General features: G+C 39.7%; 1 protein-coding gene across 7 annotated transcripts; it reads right to left on the bottom strand.

Annotated features, from left to right (window-relative positions):
• Window positions 1–197: 197 nt before the first annotated feature.
• Window positions 198–27,682, bottom strand: CDC42EP3 (CDC42 effector protein 3). 7 transcript variants are annotated; one of them, XM_071739190.1, is made up of 5 exons: window positions 26,924–27,217; window positions 8,540–8,727; window positions 8,184–8,310; window positions 2,178–2,320; window positions 198–2,102 (listed from the first exon to the last, which is right to left on the bottom strand). In XM_071739190.1, exon 5 carries the CDS (start codon window positions 2,025–2,027, stop codon window positions 1,263–1,265), a length of 765 nt encoding a protein of 254 aa, XP_071595291.1. In that variant the 5' UTR covers window positions 2,028–2,102; window positions 2,178–2,320; window positions 8,184–8,310; window positions 8,540–8,727; window positions 26,924–27,217; the 3' UTR covers window positions 198–1,262. The 7 variants fall into 7 exon arrangements, with proteins under 7 accessions (XP_071595291.1, XP_071595293.1, XP_071595292.1 ...); XM_071739192.1 differs by having other exon boundaries at window positions 27,059–27,215; XM_071739191.1 differs by lacking the exon at window positions 8,184–8,310 and having other exon boundaries at window positions 8,544–8,727.
• Window positions 27,683–27,963: the final 281 nt, after the last annotated feature.

The raw sequence follows: 27,963 nt of genomic DNA, 5'->3' as shown, positions 1-27,963 counted from the left end.
ACCCTTCCTGCTTGGAGTTTGTCCTTAAAACCTCAGGAAGTAAACTAAATCAGAGAAGTCAACTGAATCAAGATAGTAGAATTTATCTGCCCCTTGGTCCCACATTTTTGCAACTCTACTGCAGTCTGTTTCATAACAGCAGAAAAAAAATCTGTGGTTTGGTGAGACTAAGTACTAAAAGACAAAGACATTTCAACTGAAAGTTGAAGTTTTTTATTGTATTGCACAAGATATCTATGCAATCAGTGTTGCTATGGTATTAAAGGATCCACATTTTCCAAAACATTGTTTGTTGCAGTACACATCACAAGCATTGTGAATAACCAGTGCCTTCTTCAAAAAGTAAAATAATCGGCTGCAAATTTAAGCATGTGTGGCAGTATATGAAGAAGAAAAAGCAAGGAATATCAATACATATTTATTTTCAAACACACAAATATACAATTTTCAGAAGAGCACCAATAATGCCAAGCAACTATTTTAGTAAGGTACTGTATGTGTAGGGGCTGCAGTAAAAAGCCAATATGCACACAAAAAATATATTTCAACTTTTAAAATAATTTAACCATAATATCTTGCATGTGTCACTTGTTTACAACATATCATTTCATATACAATGTCAGGCCCAAGCCTAAATTTGTGTAAATTTGTGCATACTAATTTCAAGCAGCTTAGATTCTGGACCATGTGTTCAAGCTGAAAAAGCCTTCAAATTGTTCACATCTGAATACAGAGTGGTAGTTATAAGACTGAGAATGTAGTTACAGTGAAGGTATAACAGAAATGGTACTATGGAAAATGAACACTATCAACCCCTCAAACACAAGATTCTAGTATGAGGCTTACATGTAAAGTGATACTGTAATAATTTATAGAAGTGAAGAATTAATATCAGTCTTCTTTCTGACACTTCTCATATTGTCATATATTCAGAAGCCTGTAGAAGTGAACTAACCAAATGTCACAATCAGCATCATCCTCAAACTCTGTTTCTTCATTTTCTGATCATTAATACTGGTACTTAAAAACATTTTATATTTGCTGAAAACTGTTATTAAAATTTACCTTTCTGCTATGAGAATTTAGTTTAATAAAAATCATGAAAAACGATTGGTAAAAAAATAGTATTTTAAGAATATTTTTAGAAAACCCGTCAAACAACTGCAAATACAGCTGATCTTTAAGAGTCTCTACTTTTGAACTATGTTTTTTGTTTGTTTGTTTAAGTGAATCATTTGTAAAGAAGCATGGGAGTACCAGTTCTAAGATTTATTCTTGTCCATTACATTGAGGACCTCATCCAAAAGTGATGGTCCCAAGTCAAGTTGCAACGAGAGAAGAGAGCCTGCGAGATCTGAAAGGGATTCTTCTGACTTACTCTTTGTCTTGGTTAGTTCACATGAAAGTTGGCTGTCATCAAATAAATCAACTGTTTGCCAATCAGTGCATCGTTCAGAAAAGCTGGATGAGTGACTGTCTCTACCATTAGTAAAATGCACAGAACCATTTTGCTCCCATATGTCATCTTTGTATGTTTCTTCATCCTCGATCTGTTCACTTTTCTCCTGCAATTTTTCTTCTATTACTGGCTCACAGCTTAGCCTAGGATTTCTTGATGACCTGATAGAATCTTGCTTGGAATTAAATGTCACTGGTGACAGCAAGGGCAATGTAAGGGCTTGAGAACCCCCAATGGCAGGAAGGGAAATAGCATTTTTGAGCACTGGTGATGGAGTTTCCGTAAACATGGATTCAGAAGTGCTGTTTGCCCTTAAGAATTCATTATGGACACCAGACTCACTAACTCTGGTTTCTCCTTCATTTCCAGGCAATAGCTCATAATTGCCTTGCAAAAAGGAGATGTCTCCAAAAACATCATGTTGTCCCTCTTTTCCAATGTGTATGGTGTGACGAAAATCTCCAAGTGGTGGACTGATCATATCAGGAGACAAGATATCCCTTAGTTTGAATTTCTTCCCTTTTTTATTGTTTGCCGCTTTCAAGTAGATGGGTGTCTTGGCTGGCATCTTGCTTATAATTTCTGACAGAGGAAATTCTTTAAAAAAAAAAAAAAATGGAGAAATGAGAAAATCAGAAAACTTCTACCAAGTCAGTTATTCTCAGAAGAATAATTTCTGTTATCAGTGTTGCATAATAATCTTGAACCACTTTTGCACATGAAGTCCCTTTCTTCTGATGCAGAGAACTGTGGGGTATGTGACGATAAATGTCTCCCACTGTAGATCTTTCCAAGGTGGAGCATAAGTTTTGGGTCAGTTAGCAACCAAACGCTCTGCTACTTCCAGAACCTTGAGAAAACCTGCATGGGATACAAAATTAAATTATCATTAATTTACTTTTCATGGTTCTTTCTGTCTTGTTTGGTTTAAAACAAAAACAAAACAAAAAACTGACCACAAACCCAAAAACCCCACAAAAACCATTAGTAATAGTACTGACAGTTCCAGTCTGCAGATTAGTTTTATGATGTTGCTTCCCTTCATTAGGCAGGATAAAAGAGTGTAGATTAACGAGGACTAGCTAACCCTTTTCCAACTTCATAGACTTTTTTGAAGTCAGAGTGCCTTAGACATGGTTGCTGAGCACAATTCTTTTAATAAATATCACTATCTCAACCTTTCTTCTCCTTATTCAAGCATTCACAATGCTTGCCTTTGAGAGCACATGCAGAAACACGTTTGTAATAGTCAACAGCATTAAGCTTTTGGTAGATCCAGGAAGACTGACAGAGTGATTCAGGAAACCTTTTAGGAAATGGAGTACAACACCTTGCCTGACACTCTCATTTAGTGCTGGAACTCTCACAAACTGCCACCAATAACATATCTGATAGATGTGCTCATTTAAAAGGACAGTTTTAGGTATGTGAAAAAAAGTGCTAGTCTAGTTGTTTACAATTAAAAACAGCCAAATGCGTGTGTTCTAGAAGATACTGACTCTTGTGACTACAGGAATTCTTCAGAGCAATTAGTTATATTTTGTAGCTCATTAATTACATGAGGTCATGGTGACTCAGTTGCTCTGGGCAACCAAATGAAACAGTGCTTGCAAGACATCTTTTAAAATGTGGTCTCTGAAAAACCTGATAAAGCAGTCTACAAAGGCCTTGGGTCAACAAGGTCTGGGAAAACACAATCTTCATTAATGCTTTAATGGTGTATTTCTTCCTCACAGTACCAGTTCCTGACTCTTGAGCAATCTAAGAATAAATACATTTTTCTCCTGGACATTTCTGTACTTTCTGCTTTTTAGTCCATGAAACACCAGAGCACCACAGGTCATTCCTCCTCACCAGAACATTCTGCCACAAATCCTTTACACTCTGTCCATCACCATCTTCATTTGTAAAGGAGCTTGCAGTTTTTGCACAGAGTTCCATGCAGTATGTGAAGGGAAGCTGTAACAAGGGCTGCTTTGACTGCCCGTTATCCATGTCCCAGCAGCTATTTTTCTTCATCAAATTAAGCCCAGTAAGAATCATCAGCTTTAAAGCTTTGTACTGTATGTCTATACACCCAGATTGTCATGAGGTATTTAAGCATTTTCACAAATCCTTCAACACATGTAATTAGTTCCTCCAGTGGGGTACTTAACTGTGCATCACAAGGGGACCTGGGAATCTAGCCAGGTCAGTATTTTGTGGGTTTGATTCCCTTTTCAGGACAGCTACATACTGTTGAAAAACCCTCCCCCCAGAAAAAGTACAGATGAAAGCTGTAATAAAAAATTAACTCAGAGTAAGGTATGAGGACATTTTATATTTTAAGGCTCAATTTTGGAAAAAAATTTCATTGCATTAGTTAAAAGCACTTCAAAACTTCCTTCTACACAACAAAAAGGTAATTCATCAGGATCTACAGACTACTAGGAGATTCACATTACATACCAAAACTTCACTTAGCTCCCTGTCAGTACTGTAAGATACAAAAGGAAGACTCCAAGAAGATCTACATGTGCCACACCAAGTGGCAACAGAACCAATAAGCCAACTGTTTAAATTTTTCAGTTTAGTGAAAAAGTCACTGCATTGTTTTCCCTTCCCATTATCATTCTATCCAAGCAACCCATTTAGCTAAACAAAATATCCTCAACTCTAAAGAAACAATTCTTAGCAAACAAAGCCAAATGGTGAGGTTGCTCTATGTTTATCTAGTGAACTCAGCTCTATCTCACTTCTCACGAATAACAGGCAGAATCCCCTGATTCAAAGTCCTAATTCTTTCAGATCTCTTAAATATGAAATGAATGGCAATGTAGTGTCAATGTGGTCCAAAGTTATGCCTCTGGGTCACCATTTCAAAAAATGAAAGACAAATCCTAGTTCATTCAAAGCTGTCATGGGTTCCATCAGTTTGAATGTGTATGAAGACCCTTATCACCAAACTCCCCAATGAGATTTTTATGAAACACGGAGATAATGAAACATCTGAACATCAAGAAATACTAAAATCAAGTGTAAAATAATTTTTTTCTGTAAATAATCCATTTGAATATTTACAGAAGAGCACTGCATTTTGTTTAGTTCAAAACTCAGGTGGAAAAAATGCAAAAACCCCGAATCAGCACAAACTTCTGGGGATCCAGATTTCCTTTCGTTGTTGCATTACGAGAGAGCCCCAGTAAGGGGCAGTGTAAAACCACACTACCCCAGAGGATGCTGCAAGTCTCCGGTGCCAGGCCAGGAGTTGTAATCCCTTTCTCTTGAGTAGTCTCTGTACTTGTGAAAGCCTTGATTACCATTTGGCCAGTGGTGCAAGAGGCTTTACAGTTAAAGACAAGAACTTTCACAATTATGTGCTTACTGCAAGTTCCGTTTGCTCTGCTGCAAACAAAGGCTACCATTGCTCCAGATTTCACTAGCTGCTCTACTGGAAAAATATGCAAATTACACCTTCTAAATAAAAGATAAAAAGTTCTCTCCTCAATTGATAGGTTTTCCACAAACAGCATAACATTAGCTTCAGAGCAACTGTACTTTGTTTCTGCATGCCTATCCTCTTTGTCAGCTACTGTGTGCAAAGGAGTAAATATTTTGAGCTACTTTGAACAGCTGAAATAGATAATAAATCTGGAAATATTCACTTAGCCTAAAATACTCTTGTTACTCATATTTCATTTACAATTAAATAATGAAGAACATGTCAATATATCACATGTGGTTTAAAGAAGTAGCTCTTAATAAGAAAAAAAAAATCCAACTTTGGCAAATGAAGAAAGGCTTAACAAGACTAAGTCTCCATCTCAGCTCCTGCAAAACTAAAAAAATAAGTCCACAAAATTTTCACAAGAACCTTACACACTCCCTGCATTCAGCAAAATTTAATAAAATTACTGATACACACAGGGTAAGAGAAGTGACAGAACATACCCCAGTCTTGGTACCATACCACACAGGTATGTTCACCTTGTAGGTAAAGTTCACCTTGTCTTAAAATGAGACTTTTTTCTCATCCTTCTGCTACAAGAGTCTCTGTTTCATCTTATTTCAACTCAGTAACTAAGTAAACGTATAACCGACCTGGAAAGCTAAAAGATAATTTATCAGAAAGCCATAGGCCTAACCCAAAGTCCACAATCCCAGGCTGCCAGCTTAAGGAAGACCTTAATTTCAGAGAAAAACAACTTGAAAGGACTTTTTTTCCAAATGAAGAGATATCCTGCTCATAACAAGATCCAACTGTGAGCTAAGCAAGAGAAACTTCAGCCCAGTGAAAATTAAAGTTTTTTGTCTGGCTGGAACACTTGCTCATTTTCATTCCTATCACTTCACACTCTCATATAAGTGTTTTGCTTGGTAACAAAGACTAATATTTTCAGAGGCACTTTTCCATCTGCCTTGCAAACCTTCTGTCCACTCAGCAATCATCACCTTACACACAGCTCAGTTTTCCATGGATGCTTCAGCTTATTCCACAGTCATTTTTAAAGGACAGACTATCAGCAAATACCTTAACAGCTAAGCCTACAAAGACAGAGACAAATAAGGGTGAAAGTGCAAAATTTTATTTCTGACCTAGGTACTGAAGCAGTATCCTAGACAATAAATGGTAGAAAGCCAAATCAGGTTTTTGCAGAGCAGAACCAGAAGCAAGTGTGAGCTCTGGGAAGCTCATGGACTTTCTATGGGACAATCCCTTGCAAGGGGGCTTTCTTTGCCTTACACACTAAGCATGTGAACTTCAGAGAAGCCCATTTCTAAAGCATCATTTAAAATAACACCGAATTATCTGGTGGAGCAAGTCACTAGGAGAAAGAGTCTGCAGGTTATTCTCCAAAGGAGAATACAGTAACACAGCAAAAGACAGATACAAACTGAACAATAACCTGCTGTAACTTTTCTACACAGTGAAATGTCTGCAAACACAGAAGGAGGCTTTGGGGTTCATATTAGGTTTTAGCTACCAGTAGCTTTCAGCAGCTCAAACTGTTGGGAATGTCCTTGTCAATGCTGATACTTTCACTATGCAAACCACATTTTTATTCTTTTTGTAACAGGGGCTTGAAAACTGGTTAATGACTACTTAAATGCATTTAAAACAATATGAGCAACAACCTCCAATATGAACAAGTCTTAAGGTACAAGCAAAGCAGCAGATGAACCATAAAGCTTACCTCTCATCTTCCTGTGGACTTACGTGTCCATATCAACTGTCAGCCTCTGAAGATGAGAGCAAAAGTCTTCCCACTTCTAGAGCAGACTACCAGGGAACCTCTTTACAGAGCCACCACCTTCTGAGTAGCTTTAATCAAATCAGGTGCTAACATTTCTCCCTCCAGATTGTTCATTTAACTGTACCTTGTTTATAAGAGGCCGAGTCTTTGAATTAATCTGTGTTAAAGTCAACTTCTCTGATCAGATTAGAAGTACTGGCCCCTTTGTTTCTCCCTCCATCAAAGAATTTGCATCCTTCTGATTAAAGCTAGACTTAATTACTTTATAAGAACAATCAGGCTAATCACACTTCAGTTCAACTTATTTTCTCAAACTGCACTCAACTAACTTTCCTAGACAAAACCTAATCCATTTTACCTCATTGTCACATATGATTTTAAGGAAATTAAGCAAAAGAAACTCCCAATCCTTCCCACAGCTACAGAAATGCAGGTCAAGATGATGCAGTTTGTTTATTTCTCCATCCTCCTGCAAAGATCCAGATGCCTTCTGCTAGGCCTGGAAGATCTTTGTCCACCCTCTTCTTAAATTCCCTACAGGTGCAGACTGCATGTGCAGACCCTTCACAGAGGTTAGTGATCAGAGAAGATGCTCCTATAGTCTCCCCTGCTCCAATCTGGGCCCTGATTAATAAAGTTCACTTTATGTGTTCCACTCCTATCAGTGTTTTCTTGTTCACATCTAGCAACACAAATATTTCAGCCTTTCAACACAGGTCATGTTTTCTGGAGCTTGGAAAACTTCTATCAACATCCTTTTCTGGTCTTCCTCCCCTCAGCTCAAATCTCTTTATGCCCAAAAGCAAACACAATATTCAAGCAGGGATCTTGAGCACACAAGTTTAGCATCATCTACAGGTGTAATAAGCATATATTCAAATAATTCATGAAAATATTGTATAGTAAGAAAGATGGAAGATAGCCCAGCAGAGTTCCACCTGACATCTTTCCACATGAATAATAGCTAAATACTCCATGGTACTGCTACTTGAAGCAGCTTGAATTCTTGAAACAATTGTCTGCTTAGGGCTAAAAGCACAAGTATGCTCTGTAATATAGGTATGTTAATGAATGACAAGGAGTGCTTTGAAAACTTCAGCTATACACTAGTTGGGGAGAAATTATTTTAAAACAAACAAAGGAATCAGTAATTTTTCAAAGTGAAAAAGAAATGTAAGAAAAATCATTAGGACACATTTTCATCTCCCTTGCTATAAAATCTTTTCCCCATATAAATCATAGGTAGAGAGCTGTGAGCAGCCCACTTGAAGAAGTGTTAAATCTCATTAAGTGTAACCACAGACAGGAACAGGCTGCCTACAGGCCAGCTATCTCCATTTCTCCAGCATTCTACTTTTTGCCCTCTGAAACTTAGGTTCATTAGAACTAAGTTCTGAAATTATTTTTAATTGATGACTGCTTTAAATCTTGCCATCTTTTCCTGAATAGGACCCCTTCAAATGGATCAAGCTTGAGTAAGTCATACTAACGTGATAACACCTTCAATTTTAAACCATTGAAGTACTTGTTCATTAAAGCAAAATAAATGAGACGTTTCACATAACTAAGAGTTTTAACTTCAGCTTGTAAAGAAACAGAAATAGAAGACAATCTGGTCTGGGAAAAAAAAAAAAAAAAAATCATTTTCACAGTTCCATGTATCCTTCAGACAGTTGTACCAGTGCAGCAGGTACATAACTGCTGCAGTTATCTGATTCAGAGCTGATGTTTAATTTGAGCAACTAGCCTGAGTCTCCAGTTATTATTTTGGTTTTTATCAGTGTGTTAAGCAACAAAGGCCCTGTATCAGTCAGGAACTTTCATCTCTATTAAGGTACTTGAATACTAACCCACTTGTTTCTCAGCCATCCTTTTTGATCGAAGCAAACAGGGGGAATTCCTCATGTGGTGATGGTGGGGGAGTAATTTTAAGCCTCCAAATACCTCTCCCTCTCATCCTTTGAACCTGCTCCAATTTTCCAACATCCTTTTCAGAACAGATCAGAATCAATGACAACATTTCAGTATCGCTCTCTGTAACAGCATATACAAAGATAAAAATCACTTCTTTCTTCCCATCATTGCTGCCTTGTTTATAAACAAGATCATATGTCTGCTTTTATCCTCACCAACTTACAGCAGGAATTTTCCTGTATTTACAGGGTAGCATTATATTACAAACCACTCAGGACCTCTTGTGCTGGTAAAACAAAATGCATTCCCCAAGCAGAATAAGCTCTGTTGGCAAAAGAAGAAATCTGTTATTGCTGCCATTTCTTGGTTCAGAGTGGGCATCCCCATTCTGGTTTTTTAGGGTGAAGATACACATATATTAACTTAATCAATAAATTTTCTGGCATAGCCAATACTTCCCTTCTCCAGGAAGTAAGCTGGATTTATATTTTTTTAGGATAAAAAGCAAGGCAATATTTCAGAAAGGGAAAACATTTTACGTGGATGTGCCTAAGCTATCACTCAAAAAATAAACGAAGATTTCTCCATCTTCCTCATCAATTGACTTCCCCACCAACCCCCATCACCTTCAAATTTATACCACAACCATTTTACACTCATTTGCAGGTTGCTCATAGAAATACTATGCAGCCCAAAGCTCTATAAAAAGATCTCATTATTTTAAAAGAAATATATCCCTCTGATGACGACTTCTTTCTGGCATTTACTCTGAAATTCTAAATGTTTTTTAATACATGCTCTGTTGACACTGCAGAGGACTAATGTTTTAAAAATTTGGCTGTGATGCAATATCAATTCCAGTGCTTTATAGAGCCTGCTTTTTTTTGTTGTGCTTTTCAACACTCATTTGACTGTCTTAAATATTTTTTTTTCCCCAAAACTTTTTTCCAGCTTCCAGCAAGGTTTTGCTCACAGCTTTCTTTCAGCCTTGGAAGGTTAGCATCTTTTCTGGAACAATAAGATCCTTCTTAAATTTTCCTCTCTTCTCCAGAGGCAGGCATTTATTGAGCTCACTGTATGTATTCTGTTGTTCAACTCCATGGACTGTGAGAGGTCCATCTTTAGTACCTTATTCTTCGCTTTGTTGGCTGATATATTTGTACATATGGATTCAATACCATATAGTACAGTTTTTCCTTGGCTTTCCTTAACTGGGTGAGTGCAAGACCATGCAGATTTAGGCACAGGTACATGTCAATACAAAGCCTCACACCTTAACTCATGCATCCAGTGAAGGTGAGGTTATGCTACCTCAGACAGACTGCGCTGAAGCAGTCACACACCTCCTGCAAAGCCAGCAGACCAGATGAGCAAGCAGCTGAGGACCATAAACTTGTAAGGCACAAGATGGAAAGGCTTAAAAACTTGCCCATTGGTTCTTCTAGGCCCAAGGAAAAAAGAACGAGAAATAAACAAACATACAAAAACCCCCAAAACACAAAAAACAACCTATAATCTGAGCCCATGTGCCACCTAAAAGATTGGGTAACTGCCCAGGTTGGAATCTCATCTGCTGAGGAGGAAGTGATGCACAATTTTTAACCAAAGCAGCTCTCTGATAGAGCTCAAGCCAGTTCACAGTAAGTGCTGGTATTGCCATAGGGAAGAATTTGGGAGGATGTGGATTAAGGCAGGCAGTATGGACTCTTTCACTGTCAGCCAGCACACTATCAGTTTAAGTACATTACCAATCCACACCCTTTGTAATTCTGAGCAGGTTAGCATAGATAGTTTTCTCCTTTTACAGAGAGGGTGTAGTTCCCCAACCCAGCTCTGCTCTCAAAGCTGGTTTAAGAAGTTCCCACCCGGGGTTTCTGACTCCTCGCTGCTGATTCCTGGTTGTGCACTGCAGTTCTCTGTACCCGCTGTGGGCAGCCAGACCTTGAGGCCGCACTGCAAAGCCATCAGGGCTGCAATTCTCCCCACTGACTCAGCTTACAGTAGAGGCTCACCGACAGCTGCAGTGTGACTGATGGCAAGGCTTCAAAAGAGAGCTCAAGCCCAATATAACTACCACTGTTAGAAAGGCATTCTCCCCTTCCCCCCCCTATCCTGTGCATGCACTCGGACCCTTATAAGCCAATTCAGCACACTGAACTGGGTGAAAACTAACTAGCAAAGGGGGTGCAAGATGAAAAGGAGTGAGGCTGATGCTTTCAGATTCAACAAGCCACCAAATGACTCAGCTACCTCATGAAAAATCAGTCTTGGAGAGGAAGAGTTCTCACAGAAGGGATAGGCAATTCTTAACAAACTCTTCTGCAAGTAGAAATGTCCATGGAATTCCAGCCAGATTTCATTAACTTCTGATGTAAAAATGGTTTGGTGGTACCACTAGCTCCTGCCTTAGAGTTAGCAAAGTAGTCATCATGTTGAAATTATATTTTTCCAGCTATACTTAAGAGTTTATTATTTCTATTTTTTACAAAAGTTTCTTAGTTTGACATTTCCTTAATTGGTAGCTCCTGACAATAGGCTATCTAAAATCAAAGCGTTTCACACACACACCCAAAAAAACCCAAAAAACCCCTATCCCTAACTCCCTACCTCTAGTTCTCAGACACCCTTCATCTCCAAATATCTTTTATCACCTCCTTAAAACACAGAAGTGACATAGGCATATATAATCACAAGTTCTGCTATTATTCAATTCTCAAAGCATTTCACTTGAAATAAATGTTTACCGTCTTGAAGTGGCTGATAAACTAAGTTTAAAACAAACTTGAAGCCTAGATAGCCCTCTCTACACAAAAGCTAACAATGAGATAGAGGTACAAAGCTACACACAAAAAAAAGCACAGGGCATATTTGTTTTATTACATAAAAAAAGGATTAATCTTCTCTTCGGTGGCAGTTGTTCTACCTCCTTCAGAGCTGAATAGTCATTAAAGATCAAAGTGCATGAGGTTAGGTTAGATAGAAGAAAGTAAAATCCTCACTGATTTTCTTTTTTCATCCAACTCATGCCCTCTCTTTATGAGGCAGGGAAGAGATCACAAAGTAAGTAGAACTTCTAAAATTTTGTTATCTATATACAATTCAAAGTAAATTGCTATTACTACAACTAAAGTAATTTATCACCCTTATATGAAGCTAAATGAAAAAAAAACAGAAATCACATCTTCACTGAGAGTTTCAACTATAGTCCTAAAAACAACTTCACTATTTGAAGGCCTCATTTGAGCAGAGGTAAGAATCTGAAAGAATAAATGACAACTCCAAGACATGTTCATATTCTGGCTCTGCTCTGCAGCACATCAGTGACACCTGTGATGCATCTCAGCTGACAAGGACACATCACATGGGGCAGCAGGGCAGAGGTCTCCACTTCCTCCTGAAATCTCTTTGCAACACATGCTCAGTTCTATTAACTTGAGTTGCTTGTACTAAATTGATCAGACTTTTTTATTCTGTAATATATAGTACTATCAGAGCACATTGACTCTCTGTGCCAACAGTTGTTTTCACATACTGCTATTAAAAGTAGTCAGAGTTAATCAGCATAATTTGAAATAAATTAAATTAATATACTTAGCACTCGCACAGGGTTATGCTGTCTGAATATTCTGAGTGGCATGGTGGCAGTTCAGTGATAAAGCTAGGTTACTGATTAGCAGCTGACATTTCATTCAAACTTTAAACCCCATTTATCTAATTAAAGTATCTGAAATACTGCTCTCAAATCCCACTAAAGCTACCTTCTCAACACCCCGGGTTTTACCTCAGTCAGTACTCAGCACCTATCTTCCCATTATTGCAGCTATATTTCAAAAGGCAAGTACAGCTTTAAGACACAGCTTAAGCCATATGGTGAGTGAGATGACAGCATCTCTGTGTATACACAGAACACAATCTCAAGCTTGCATGTGCAGGCAATATGACAGAATAATTAAATGGGTCAGAGAAATACACCATATCCAATGAAACCAAGCAGACCTAATGTACTGCAAGTCAAGTCCTGCCTTTTGCATCTTTCTGGAAAAGCATTTTGCAGACACTCATGTTCTCTCTGCACTCTGCAGGGGCTCCTGCTTAGAACTTTGCCTCGAGACTGCAAAAGAACATAAATCCTTCCGTTTAAAGGTCAATATTTCAAAGTGCTCCAAAATGGACATTTTGTTTTCAGAAGTAGTGTCAAGGGAAAGAGTATTGGCAGCAAAAAGAAAACTTCTAGTAGGCAGTGGCATTAGGGTAATGTAATCATGACTCACTCTCCTCACCCATTTCCTGACTAGGGCTCCGCATGATCAAAAGCAAACCAGCCACAGTAATGCTGCCGCTCATTAATGTTTGCTAGCCTGAAAGGATTACAGCCTACCAAAAAACAAACTCATTGCAGAGTATCCTATTTGAAGCCTGACATAAACTGACACAAACAGAGTGGCGTAATACCATGCTCAACCAAACCAATAACTTGCCTTTGTTGCAAGAAACAAGTTACAACTTTTAATGATGGGTTATCCTATCGGCACAAACCCTCACACACCTTAAAACACTGCAAATCCCTGGGTGTGTAGGGAGAGGGTGGGGAATATCCAGTTGCTACATGGTCTCTAAGTAAATATAAGATACATGCCCTTTTGAAGGGCATCACGGCAAAGTCAGACTGCTGTAAAGCAATTACCACCTCCCCAGAAAGACTCTAAAAGAACACACATGCAAGCCGAAGCAGGAGCTGTGCCTCAGTGGCTGTTACCTTGTAAGAAAGAAAGACACTGCAAGAGGCAACTTTTGGCTCAGTTTTCAATCCTGTTAGGCAGCCCGAGCGAAGCATGTGCCTAATGGTGCAAATTGGTGTTCGTTTGTAGAGTATTCTTCAGTGAAAAACAAATTTGAGATCATTGTTGGGATGTTGGTCACATCTAATTTGTTCCAAAACCCACAGTAATGAAACCCCCCAAATTAGTCAGATATTTCAACAGCAACTAAGCTAGAATTTAGGTAACAGATGACAACATTCAGCTGCACCTCTCTGCAGCCCTTATAGGTCAAACAGGGAGGAGTTGACTCTTCTCCCCCCTCCTACCTCAGGAGTAAAGCCCTGCATTTGCAGGTCCTTTCATTCCCCTTTACAAACACCAACGAGCTGCTAAGCAAGCTCCTGAGCACCAGTGACCATGTTTCTTTGCTACTTCTGACAAAGATGAAAGGGGAGAGAAAGCCTGAAGATGACCATTGAATATATAAACTATTGCCAAAACCATTGTCCACAGAATTAAGACTGGTCAGCAGTGGCACTCCACTCCCAGGATATTGAGGAGACCTATACCAAGTGCCTGACAGCCAAATTCCACCCAAATCAAACCACAACGTGGCTTTTCAGTAAAACATTAACTTGCCTCTTAGAAATCTCAAAACATTTTGCCCCTCACACGATGCAGAGCACTGGAGAACAGGCAGGAGAAACAGTTGCACTAGGCAAAAAGTCATGTTTAGCTCTGGCTAAACCAACACTAGCCAAATATACTAAGCCTCTCCTTCCTTTAGGTTCTACAATTGCTTCAGAGTTGAGAGAAGCTTATTCTGAAACAGAACAGACATTTACCAAGACCTTAAATTGCATTGAGGCACTTGCTGCTAGGCTGTTAACTCTGGTCATCCTATGTCTTATTTATACAACTGTAACAGCACAGAAGTGAGGTGCAGCAATCCCTTTAGGCATGGATGCACTTCTCTCTTGACCAAAAATGAGCTCTTACCACATGCTGCAAGTTGTTCATGCAGCTGGTATGGAAGGCAATGGGATGCAGTTATAGAAATAAAAATATAATTCAGGGACCTACTTTGCTGTGTAAAGGGCACGTTTATTTGCTTAATCCTTTAATAAGTAAGTAAGATGAACTTCTGCATTTACTGAAGGCTATTTAAACCAAATTTCTAATGGCTTTTGCAAGCTCCAGGGAGTCAGAATTCAAGTGATGGAAAGAGTGATATGTTGCTTGGTGTGGTTTACCATCCTTCAGAAATTTAATAAGAGGCAACATGTTGTAGAGCCCAGGGCAGACACCTGCAGTGCTGACAAAAACCTCTGCTCAGCACTAGAAAAAAAAAAAAAAAATTCACAAAAACAAACAAACAGAAAGAAAGCACAACAGCTATGATAAAACCAAACAAACAACAAACACCAACTCAGAAAACAAAGCTGATGTAAAGATAGTCAGAATCCATCTTGTAAAAGTAGCCAGGTATTCCTGATCTCCTTAGTGCAGGCAAGAGAATCAGAAATTGAGTGCAAACCATACCCAGAAGAAAAATCCCCCCATATAATAATGTAACATTGCATCAGGATTGCATTTAATTTAAGGCACAATGTGGCCCTTTCTTCTCTTGAAAAAACCCATACTGTTTCTTTCAATGGAGAAAACCTCTGTAGAAACATGGGAAAGCAATACCTCCCTGAGTTACAGAGAAACACATGGCCATCCGAGATGGTTCACTCAAGAAATTTAAGAGGGAACTTGCATCTGAGGAGGGCATCTGCCTCACTGTGTTGCTGCTTCAGTACTGGAAAGTAAAAAAAATTGTGAATAATTTAGGCTTTGTTCCAGAAACTCCCTGGATAATCCTCACTTGGGAAGGAATAGAAGTATCATAACCAAAATACTCTGAATCACAGTCTCGGCAAGAGGCATGTACAGTAACTTCTAGAAGAAAGACTCTATCACCAACCTGGTGTTCCTCTGTACATGGGTGCTACCTGGAGTCACCAGAGTTATGCTCTTCCTGGCTGCAGAAGCAGCAAGACAGCGTGCTTGGGGGCTGAGGAAGGAGCCCAAGGAAATAGTTAAATTGTTCACCAACAGCTACAAAGATCTATGTTTATGGAACAAGAAATAGCTCATCAGCATCCCTATTGCTGTAGTCTCATGCTTCTTAAGTTAAACCTCTGCCTTGGGGAAAATAGGATTTTGTTGCTGCTTTGTTTAAGTTCTCTCAGAACATACTATACTTATACAAATCAAATACACCTATTTTCTTAGACAAAATAATGCCCTAGACACTGCTGTTAAAACTCTTGCCATTCCTGAAAGTATCCATTCACAAATGTGGGAAGACAGAGAGAATTTAAAACTGGAAGAAAGGCCCAAACAACAATGAAGAATGATAAAAGTACCTAATCAATAAACCAAATACAACACATTAGCAGCTTGCAGTACAAGACTGAACTTCTGATAGTCACCAGGATCCCCGGTGAGTGGCTGCTGATTAAGAAAGTTCACACCTCCCAAAGTGAGTGTTTCAGAGTGTCTGAAAAAAGGCAGCAGTATCCCCTAGGTTGCCAGCACAGGTGGAAAGAAAGAAATTACATCTTAAAGTGGAGTCTCAATTTTAAAAACAAAAATACTGTGAATACCTGAAAAATCCAGAGAGATTCTTAATCTGCCTTGCATTTTGGCTGTTATATTCCCAGTGATTTATTATCGAACAAGATGAAGTGAGTGCTGCTTTAGACCTTGATTAAGCCTCATAAATAATGAAACACTCCTCATACATCTTCCTATTCACCTTTCTTATGCCAGAGAAGATACAGAAAATTTTCTTCTACTGTGTTTTTCCAGACACAGAAATATTTTTGGGGGGCTTCCCATTGAAAGGCTGACATTTACTGGGCACCAGGAAATCACAATTTGCTCCTTGTCAAACTTATGGCCTCAGCAGAGTACAAGAAAGAGCTTACCAATATCATAAACATCTTGGGGGACATGCTGCATTTGGAGAGCAACAAACCTCCACCTCAGAAAGTACTATGAACTTCTATTTCTGTTCTTTTGTGATAGAATATTCTCATATTAAATACAAGAAGCAAGACTGTAAAAAAAAAAATTAACGTGTGGAAATACTGTAGCAGTTGACAGATACTAATAACACCTTTCCAATAGCTTCAAACAACCAACCAATAAAAAAAAAAAATAGATCTAGATTAACTTTTTGAGTAACATCACCCACATCTCTTTCTCTTTTGGTTAGCAGTAATTAAATCAGTGTAATTACTGGAAGCTGCAACAGCTGCAAATCAGATCAGAATCAGTATCTTACTTCACTAAATAGATAATAAAACTGATATATCTGTAACGGAAGGGTAGGTCTGTACAACACTCAATATACACAGTGTCTCTTCTGCCCAGTATATCCACTTGAAACACAAAAAAGTATTCTTTTCCCCTTCATTGGATTTTAGAGTAGGTCAAGTATGTTTTCTTATATGTCTGATTTCACAGGAGTTCCCCCTTGTTTGTATGCTGTAAAAGGTAATGTCACTCCCAAATCTGTCTGATGTTATGTGATGTTACAAACAGAAGTTGTGCCATTTTTTTCTATGGCTGTTAGGACTTGTGTTGGCTTCCTGCTCAGCAGGACTTTCAACCTGCATTGCCAGTGGATGCATTTAAACTCTTTGCTTTCAATTCATCCATTTCAGTTGGGGAATTACCCTAAAATGACCTTCACTGGAGGACCGAGGGATTGGGGGAGGAGGGGAAAATTAACTGGTAGATAATGAAAATGAGAGGAAGACAGTGATTTTGATTAGTTAACATCTGAATACCAGCAAGCCACTTGCATTTTAGCAGTAGTCAATCATGCTTTCAAGATTAATATTTAAGATGAAATTACATAGGCCACACTTTCAAGATGGAAAATTGTACTTAGAAACAGTAGTGAGAATTTTGCAGATTAGAAGTAATCAACTGAACCTGATACCCTTGCACTGTAGTCACAAGGGGCTACCCCAATTCCCTGCTGCCTAAGAGGACACTGATAAAAGGAAGGTCCAGTAATTCTGTATTTGACTATCACCATGTCCAGTCCCAGTAGTTGTAGTTCCAGGAGGATGCCACTAAAAAAAAAAAACAGGGTTTCAGAGGATCTGCAAAACTGGTACTATCACTTATGGTTGCTAGACTGAAGCTAAACAGAGTGAAGTTAAGAAAGAAAACATACCTTCTTATAACAGCAAGAACAATTTATGAAGGCTCACGCTGTATTCTTCATTATTAGCATTTTTATTTTAAAAGAAAAAAAAATCTAAAATCTGCCCATTGTCTAATTCAAACAATTCAGGCAGAGCCAGGAGTCATACTGTCACAGGACTGGGTCAAAATTCAGAAAGGCTTACAGCTTGTCACAGACAGGTTCCAAATGATATGTTCTGGTCTTTATCATTTGAGATATGAACAGCATTTTTCCCTAAATATGTGACATTTCTCAATAATTAAATATTTTGGAAAGCACTTTTATCTAGGGAAAACCATCCTAAATTTTTAGAGTATTTTTGTCCACAGATTGTTTTCTTGGCTGTGAAGATGACTATGAAGGTTGAAAGGGCAAATCTCCTTGAAGTTATCATAACAGAGCTCTCATCCAAACTGTTATGTTTGGAAAGTTCTTGTATATCAGCACAAAACAGGCAAAAAAATAGTTTTTAAAAAAAAATCTGTTTGATACTGCTTCAAATCCTGGATGGGGAACCAAATAAATTCTTTCCTGTTAAACTGCCAGGAACAGTGAAACAGATATGTGGCTTCAATCACTTTTTTTTGGAGATAGTTCTTGAATTTGACAATACTCTGTCATTTATTTTCAAGTGACATCTCCTGTATAGTTACTGCTGTAAAATTCAATTTTGGGACTGCATTTGCATTTTCAAGATAATAACCAGAGCACTACAAACTTTGAAATTCAGAAAACCCAGTAGCTACTGACAGCTACCTCATCAGATGTACTGAAAGAACACACTGAACGAGAACACCTGAAAAATTGTCTATTACCATTTCAGACAAAGATCCTTAATGTACACACATACACTGAGACAGCTGCTCCTACTTCAGCAGATACCAGGCTTGTTTACTACACAGTGATTTCTTAGGTGATGCCTTTTTAACATGTTCACCTACCCCTCAGATGGAAGCTTCCATGTTAAAGCTAATTTTCAGAGTTTTTAAAAATATCAGACTGCCATTCAAGCCAACCATTTTCTCTCCTTCATCTGCAGCCATCTGTGTGTGTTTGTTTGTTGGGTGGATTAGAAGAAGCTGGAAGAATTTTAACAGAAATTGTTAAACTGTTTCTCTAATGAGACAAAGCAAAACTATGTATTTCTACTCCCCTGCTCCACCATAATGCCCTTTAATCCCATGCATATACCACTGATTTAAATCCAATGCCTTGCTAAAAAGTTCTGGAATTTCTGTGCTTTTAAAGATAGTCTTGACATTCAGATTTTTATCTGGGAACATATATTTTCCTGTAACTGAATTACCAGGATGGTCAGTTTATATTAAATTGTAAATTTTTTGCAAGATTAAGTAGCTTTGTGTCTGCCAGATAAAGTGCTCCAAAATTATCTTTCTATTAAATAAACCACCCTTCCTGATTACATTTTTTTATCCCCACAAACAACTCAACAAGAAGAAATAACCATCAACCCAAATTCAGGAAGGGCAGAACCTCCACCTAGGAACTAGGTATGTGGAAGGGACAGTGGAAGTGAGGAAAAGATTGACTCTTGCACAGATGCAAGGGAGAAAAACATGTAAGCAGGACTGATGCAGGAAAATTAAGCTGGAATTTAGCAATAGTTCTCATCTTTAGCTTGCTTATTTGAGCATTGAAGCCTGCTTCTTTTTGTACAAGATTTTTCAGTTTTATGCAGATTATATCCTTCTATTTTCAGAGATCAGTTGAATACATTTAAAGATTTGCATTTCTGTTCATAAACTGTTCTTACCAACGGCAGTATCAGAAAGCTTCCAACTTCACTGTTGTTACTTCATTATAAGCTGCTCCTCTCTCTTACTCCTCTAAGCTTGTCCGTGCATACCCCAGCAATCCAACTGTTACACCATGCCTCAAAATACATTATTTATAATGCATATTCCTCTGCCAAAGTAGAGGCACCACTGTAGTCTCAAGGTTGTGAGTTGAAGTGTCAACTGCTGCAACTGAAAGTGAAGTTAATTCTCAGACAAAAATCTGCAAACTGTCTGCAGCACAAACTGCTTCATTGTTCATTGCTTTTGTTTGGAGAGGCAAATTTTATTTTCATCCTCACAAATTCCTTTAGGAACTCCTACAGATTCCAACCTACTTAGGCTTTTGCTATTGTAACTTCTCTTCTTTGTGCCTAGAAATATGTTTTTTTAAGAGAGCTGTACAGCCTGCTCTGCCATAGAATTAATTACATTGTTGTCTTTGCTGTGGACTTTAGTGGATCTTGTCTAAAAGAATCTGGAAACTGGGATGTGTATTCATCTCACCTGGGGGTGCATGTAGGATAAAACACAGAGGAAATACAGCCTCCCTCCCCACTAAAATCATGCCATGGAAGTGCAAGAGCAGAGCAGCTGCCATACAAAGTACTGGTTTGCTCAGTCCACTGTCTTGTTCCTAACAATAGCTTTTCTATTCAGTCTGTATGACATTTCTTACCACTAAGTACTTTGCCTATCATTAATAAGAAACAAGTTAGAGCAAATATTAACATAAACAATCCAACATTATAATTTTATATTTTCTTCAAACTGAGTAGATTCTATCATTTAGTTTTAGGCAAGATGACCAAATGGATCAATGTATTACTATAAATTTATATTATTGTAGCATCAGAAGCCCTGATCACAAGCTAGGTGTATATTAAGAACATGCAAACAAAATGACAACAAGATTGCACAAAAGACAGTTCTTCAGCTGTGGCTTTTTGGGGTCCAGGGAATACTGTTAGCTTTGTAACAGAATTGTAGCTTGTGAACATCACCTTGATCTTGTTTCATGTTCCCACTCCAAGTGTTTGGACTGAAGTAAACTACAATCCTATATTCCATATATCAATCTACAAATGGACACACATTCACATTCCCATCTGGCTTTTAAACATTCAAGCAGAAAAGACCCCAGATACTCCACATCTTACCCTTTTCTGAACTGTGTTTATTATTCCAAGATCATCTGATAGAGAGCCACAAGCAAGTAAAGAACCAGCTTAAACTTGAAGAGCAGTAATCTTCTGTATCTAGAGGAGAACATGTGAGCTGCATATGACATGCAGAACAATCAATGGCACTTTTCTTTCCTTGTCCCTCTTGCACTCACCAACGTAGCTCTCCTACTGTTCAAAGGTTCCTTAAACTGGGCTAACCCCTAGCGTTATTTGCAGGAGCTATGCATCCTTAAAAGAAGGAAACACCAAACACTACACAGCCACATACCATCCTCCCAATGAATACAGACAAGTCATGCAAAAGCTAAAGAAAAGTGTCTTTGAGAAGACCACAGCACTGGGGAAAAATGGTATGGCCGGCCTTTACCTCAAGGTAAAGAAGAGCAGAATCTGCATTTTCTTTTTCCTTAATTCTCACTATGGCTCATGCAGCTTTTAGTGTCAGAGATGCTTCTGTTTCTAATCTTTGTGGTTACAGAAACATGTAATCGAAGAGCCAATGAGTAACTTTAATTCAAATTAAAGGGAGCTTGTAAGATTAAAACTGATTAAACTATCGTTCTCTTGCGATAGATTTTAACCCAACTGAGACACCGCTTTAGTTAGCAAAAGACAGTTTATAAAATAATCCAAGAAGAATAACAAAAAAATAATACTGATAGCCATTCCCCAACAGATTTTGTCATTAAAAGCAGTGGCAAGAGTGTTTGAACAAGACACTGTTCTCTCACAGTGGTCTGTCATACTGAAGACAGACTATTTATGGTGTGCATTTCAAACATTGAAAAGAGGAGAGAAAAAAAATCCCAAAACTTTCACTGTAAGTTCCATCACATCTTGGACTAATCTCTGCCCGAGTTTCAGATGTAGTTTACCCAATCTCATATGTAAACAGTCAAACTAAATCAAAGTATACACTAAATCTCATTAACTGAGGCAAAAAAGGCAAAGTTAGAGGTCTCTAGAAAATACTTAAACCTCAATGAAAAAGTTACATGTAAACACATGCTATTTAGGCTTTACTAGAACTGGAAATGCATATAGAAGGATGAAAGAATGGAACTTGTGTCTGATAAGAATATCTTGATAAATGCATTCTAAAAGGTTATATTTAATAAGTAGCATCAAGAGGAAATGAAAATATTCTTCCGGTATCACAAGGAATTTTTTTTAAGGTTCTAAAGTATTGAAGTACTGATTTTTCTAAAATGGAAGAGCTTTCTTAATGAGAATAATCTGTAAGTGCTGCTGTACACTTCTTGCCAGTATATATAAAAGAAATAAGGGAAAAAATAAACAAAAAGGCAAGAATGTAAATGTGGGGAAAAAATTCCCAGCAACACCAGTGTTACATTCCTGTATGTCACTTGGTACATCACTCACGTACTAGAAAAAACAACCAGGAAAAAAACTGTCTACAACACAGGAGCTGACCCAGTTATCAAGAGGAATCCACCTTCTTAAAAGTCAATAAGATTTGCTAGAATAGGAGAAACAGAAAGTGTTTATGGAAGCAACAAGATCCATCAGCGTCTTCTTCAGGCAAGTCCTTAGCTTCAAGTCTTGTCTACTGTCTTGTCTCCTTCCTGCTGAAGATGTGAAACAATATTACTCATACCATTACAGGTATCAGTGTTTCTCCTTGTGAAGATCATTACAGAAAGCTCTGCTGGATAGAAAGGTAGTTTCACAACCTCTTTGGACAAATGCTTCATAGGTGCTGACTGTGGTGACAGCACAGCACCTTTGATCCTCCTTACAGAGTATCACTAATAATTCTGCACCCCATAATTAGAAATATATGTGGAACACTAAGGCTGCAAAGTCAAAAACGCGAAGTTAGGAAATGCCAAGATTATGTTACTTGTGTAACCATTATTTGGCTCCTCTACCATCTGAATAACAATGTTGCCCAGCATCACCCGAACAGACTGAGAGCAGGAGCTTCAGCTTTAGCCCAGAATTTCAAACAGGCCCTCTCTTTTTGTTGCTTCTCTTATTCCCCTAAATACCATTTGAGACAAGAGGGCTATGAGAAGTTACATGACCATAATGCACTTATATATGTGCCACCATTTTCTACAGACATTTTCAGATTTGTGGCTAGTTGCTTATGCCATCGTATCAGGCTTTAGGTTTTGAAGCTTGTTGTACTCTTGGTTTTTTTTAGACTATAGCAGTAAACTAGAGGGAAGAAAATATTTTGGACTAATTTACCATACGTATGCTAGTGCCTCGTATTCTAGAAAAAGGAAAAAACCCACAGCAATACAACAACAAACAAAAAACTGCACATTTGGAATGAAGACTCAGCACCTGTTTCCTTTGTTGAAGGTACCATAAAAATATTCAGATACACGTAAATGTCTACAGCAAAACAGAGAGAACCAGGCTGGAAACATCTGCTATTTCAAAGGGCCAGGGGTGTGTGTGTGGGAATAATAAAACACACCAAGCCCTAAATTTTAGATCTCCCCAACAAAGATATTAGGAAGTACTTATTTTTAGAAAGCTCTCTACCGGTGACTTTAAAAAACAAACAAACAAACAAAAAAACACAACCAACACACTAAATGCATCTAAACGAGTTCGCAGAGACCTGACTAAACAAGTCATACCTCATTTCAGTGACTACAGCTTGTCATCAGCACTTGTATCTCTGCAGAAGGTCAGCTGCTGTTTACACATAACCACAGAAAAGTTCACTTAGCTGATTCAGAATGAGCCCAGCACAATATCAGTCTATTTCATTTCTTATCTAAGTTGTTCCCTGTTGAACTTTGATAGAAATGAAAGCAGTGTATCAGATTTGGTGAGCTTTCTTCTGTTATTCAGTGCAAGTAAACAACATTAATGCAACATTTACATAGTTAAGTTGTATGTTGTTGTCCCACACATGGTGGGAGTTGAAACCCTTCATGTGGCTCCTTGGCATTCATGAGATACATTCACGAGTCATCAAGTTTCAAGAGTATTGCGCAACTAATTTCAGAGATAAGATAAACAGACATTTCAGTAAAATGGTCTCATGTAAAAAGCTACTAGGGTCTTGTAGATACGATTTAGTTTGAGTATTCAAGCATCCCTTTCACATTTTTAGAACTCTAAGGTATGGAAACAAATTGTTTCAATGTAGGCTCAGCCTGCAAATGGCCTGCAAATGGCTTATCTCCCACATTTAAAAAAAACACACCAAAACCAAACCAACCAACCAAACAAAAAACAACAAGTGAAATACATTCAACAGCTCACAAGCCTCTCAAAATAAAAAGTTCACAAATGCTTGCAAAATTATTAACTGTGCTCTTGTGGGCTTAATTATTGGCAGAACCAGAAGACAAACATTTGTTTCTACATCTGACTATTCGATAAATGTCAATGAAACCCAGGTAAAAGTATAAACACATCTTGTCACCCTGGCCAACTCCATCCATTTGTAATGATTTTTTATCTTGGCAGTGTACTTTCTGAAGCTTTACTGCATCTTGAGTTAACCCCTAAACTATGAGGAAGTCAGCTGTCTCCTAGGCCAGTCCCAGCTGCTTCTGTTGCACTCTCCTGCAGTCATGGTGCTGGAGTACTGTACCTTTACTTAAGAACATTATGAACGTAAATCCAGAACATCGTAAAATATTGTGAGCGACCATTATCTTAATGCGTGTCATCCAGAAATCTTTCTCCCTCCCCTGCGTAGGTGGTGCTTCAAAGCCACTCTCACTGCTCTACCAGGCACATCCATCAGTGCCAGGTAACTGCTCTGTTTTTCAGTGAGAGGAAATTTAAAAACAGTCCCCCATCCAACATGTGAATACAATACTCCCCACATTCACACTTACATGCAGACATCAGTTTATTAGGGAAATTCATCCTATCACACAGAAAACCAACCAGCCATAGGATAAACCTTCAGCCAAGTGCCACCCCTGTAAGTGCTGTACCCCTGCAGGTACCATGACTCTGCAGCAGGGTTTTGTGTATTAGGCACAGACCACCCAATTAGTTCAATTTTACCACAGAGGGTGGGAGGGAGAGGCAGACAGTTCTCCCTGAGTTCAGACCTCTGGTCTGCCTTGACCATAGTAAGGAGGGGGGGAAGTTTTGTTTGTTTTCTGGGTTTTCTTTAGGTTGTTTGGTTTGGTTTTTTTCCCCCTAAAAACTAACATTTACATGCAGGAAAGTCTGTAATTTTACATTATTATGAAAGGCCAAAACCAGCACCAGGTGATCTGATCCACTGCAACTTTGTCAATAAAGTTGAGGAACAGGAGGAAGAACTGGTCAGGAAGCATCCCTGAGACATAGCCTCACTGGCAAGAAGTGAAGGAGAACTTGAAGGCAAATTTTGCATGGCAGAGGGAAATTTCTTTTAAATGTTAGTTTAAATGTTAGTTAAATGTTGTTTTAAATGTTAGTTCCCTCTGCTACACAAAATTATGTCTCAAGACCTGGGCAGAGGACCAGAATTTCTTCTATAAGAAGCCATCTAGCTTATAAGTTTATAAGCTATAGCAACATACCTAATTATGAGAAGCTGAGAGCAAAGCATGTTTTGCCATGAACTTTCTTTGCCATGGCTTTCTTTGCTTACAGTAAAGCTGATATAAGTTGTTTGAACAGTTTTAGATGCCTCTTTGAAGTCTAGGTGACATTTAGCCACCGCAGTCAAAGAAGGGATGGTGCAGAACCACTGTGCCTCAGGCAAGAGTGGCTCTGGGATGGATGTCTCTTAGCTGATACCCATCTCTTTCCTTTCCAAAATTCAGCCAGGCCATCTCTTAGTGATTCTGGCTGGCTTTACAAATCCCAGAAGAGAGGCAGACCAACAAAGGTAGTTTCTGCAGCTTGGTTTTCACTTCTGTGGATGCACAACATGCTCCTGAGAGAAGAGCAACTGATTATCTTTAATGTAAAGAGATAGGCCCCATTGTTTCCTTCCCAGATACCGTTGGGTTATACTAAGGTCAGGAAAAATCATTCCCTTCAGTACTGTCCTACCAACTGAAGAACCTGCCCAGTTCCTCTTCTCTACATGCTCTAATAAAAAACAAATGTTCAAAGCAAGGAGTGCCCCGAACACAGGAGTTTTCTCTCACTTTTCTGAATGTTTCTGCTTAAAAATTATTTTTAACATGCCATAGAGCTAAAGCAAATCTTAATGCTAACACTAAAACAGGCTGGACCCTTTTAGTACAAGACACTTTAAAAATAAATCCTTGTGACAGTAATCACCTGCTGATACATGCTTTTATGTTTAGCCAGCTGCTAAGAAGCCACATCTGTCACTTCTTGCTTCCACAAATGTGCTTTCCTTTTCTGTAGGGAAGGAGAAAATTCTGCTCCTGGAATTGCACCGAGTATCACGATGCCTTTTTTGGTATCTCTGTCATTCCTCTAAACATATGAGCCACAGCACACGGATTATAAGATTTCTGGTACTGTGCATCTTAAGAATTGTTTGGCTTTACATGTTCACATCTTAAAGCTTCTGATTTTGTCCCTATACTTCGCTGAACAATGCTATATATTTATAACTTATATGTAGCTGAAAATAATGGTCTATGCATGAGTAATTTCACCCCCCCTGAGCATTCATTGCTTCCCTGCCCTAAACATTTTTTTAAAAAAGGGACGAGGATTACATTTATTACATTACACATTTCATAAGAAGCCCTCTTCCTATTTTTAAAACGTAACAACAATCTCCAGTGACGCAAGTCCTAAATTAATTACTTCCTCTATTTTAGACTCTTTTTAATTCTAGCCGAAAATAAACAGATTCCCTCTTTCTCAGTCTACTGACCACATTTCTTCATCAGCAATCCAATACAAGTTCTTATTTGACTTCTCGACTTGAACTTTCTGCCCTCCGGTCCGTATCCCACCGAGCCACCGCCTCTCCCTTCAGCCCCGTCCTGCCCGAGGTGCAGCCCCAGCCCAGCTGCGCGGCCACAGGCGGCGAGGACAAGCGCACGGGTATTTTTAAACCCAGCAGAAAGGGATATCCCGCACCTCCCCCCCCCCCCCACACACACAAAGAATAAAACCAAAAATAAAATAATGAAAAAAAGAATGCCCGCGCTGTTTCGGGGCGATGTGGGCATGCCTTCAGTCTTCAAGACAGGGAGTAAAATCAGGTATGTCAAAATAATCAGTGAAGAAAATTTAAACCTATTATAACGGGCGAATTTCAGCGCACAATTTCAGTGATGTAGAAACACCCCGAGACGGTCTTATCAATGAGATTGCTCCGGCAAAAATCCCCCAAGCAGCCAAACACATGGATTAATGGATACACTCCCAAGCCCGTCGGAGACGTCTCACCTCCCTCCGAGCCCCGCCGCCGCTACGCAGGGGAAGAGGGGCCGTGCCGGACCCCTTGCCGACCCCCGGCCGCGCAGCCCGGCGGTGGGGGCCCGCCCAGCTCCCCGCACACGCCGCCCTCGCTCCCCGACTTACAGCGCGGCCGCTGCTCCTCCGCCGTTCCTCCCTTCCCAGCTCAGTCCCTCCCTCCCGCCGGTGCGGAGCCGGGAGGGCAGCGGAGCCGCCCCTGCGCGGCTCGGGGCGAGCGCGGCGGCACCTGCGAGCGCCTGTCAGTGCGCGGGCGGAGAGCCCCGGGTGCGGGGCCGCAGGGAGGCGGCGCTGCCGGCGGGGAGGGCGGGCGGGCAGCAGGGAAATCCTGGCACCGCGGAGCGCCTCCTGGGAGGCGGGCAGGGGAGCCGAGCAGCAACCACAATGAGAAGGAAACGGCTTTGCCTCCCCTACCCCTTTGTTCGTGATTTTTGATATGGTTTGGTTTGGGGGGTTTTTTGAGCACCAGGAGGCCACCCCTCACCTGGTCAGGAAGCCTCGGCTGGGCAGCGCTTCTCCCCCCGTGAGCACGGCCACCTCCTAGAGGTTCTTAAAAGCTGATGATTTTTCACCCAAACTCTCTTCCCCCTCACCTTCTCGGCTCCCGGGTCCTCCAAGGGTGAGGCTTACAGCCCGCTCTCCGCAGCAGCTCCCGCCGCACTCATTCGTTCTTGCCTTCCTTCCATTATTTAGGCATTATTAAGGAGCGCTCAGGCTCCCCTGACTGCAGGCTCTGCGATTTGCAGGTAAACGGCAAATGCTGCGAGAGCGGGCGAGGCGCAGGGGCGTCTCCCCCCGCCCAGAGGGGGGGCCAGAGCGGGCAGCGGCGCGGAGGTGCTGCGTGGGGCGCGGAGCACCCAGCATCGCCATCGCGGGGACCAAGAGCCCTTTAACGGCATATTTAAGGACACCTGCCCATCTGTTTTATACAAGTGAGACTGTCTCGACCCGAACGTGAAACAGCTCACAGCAGCTGTTGCAGTCCAGCAGATCAGTGACTAGGAAGCCCATAA

The sequence above is a fragment of the Heliangelus exortis genome, chromosome 3 (genome assembly GCF_036169615.1).
Source record: "Heliangelus exortis chromosome 3, bHelExo1.hap1, whole genome shotgun sequence".
In the NCBI taxonomy this organism is placed as follows: domain Eukaryota; kingdom Metazoa; phylum Chordata; class Aves; order Apodiformes; family Trochilidae; genus Heliangelus; species Heliangelus exortis.
The sequence above is the reverse complement of the archived record's forward strand: the minus strand, read 5'-3'. Positions and strand labels throughout refer to the sequence as shown.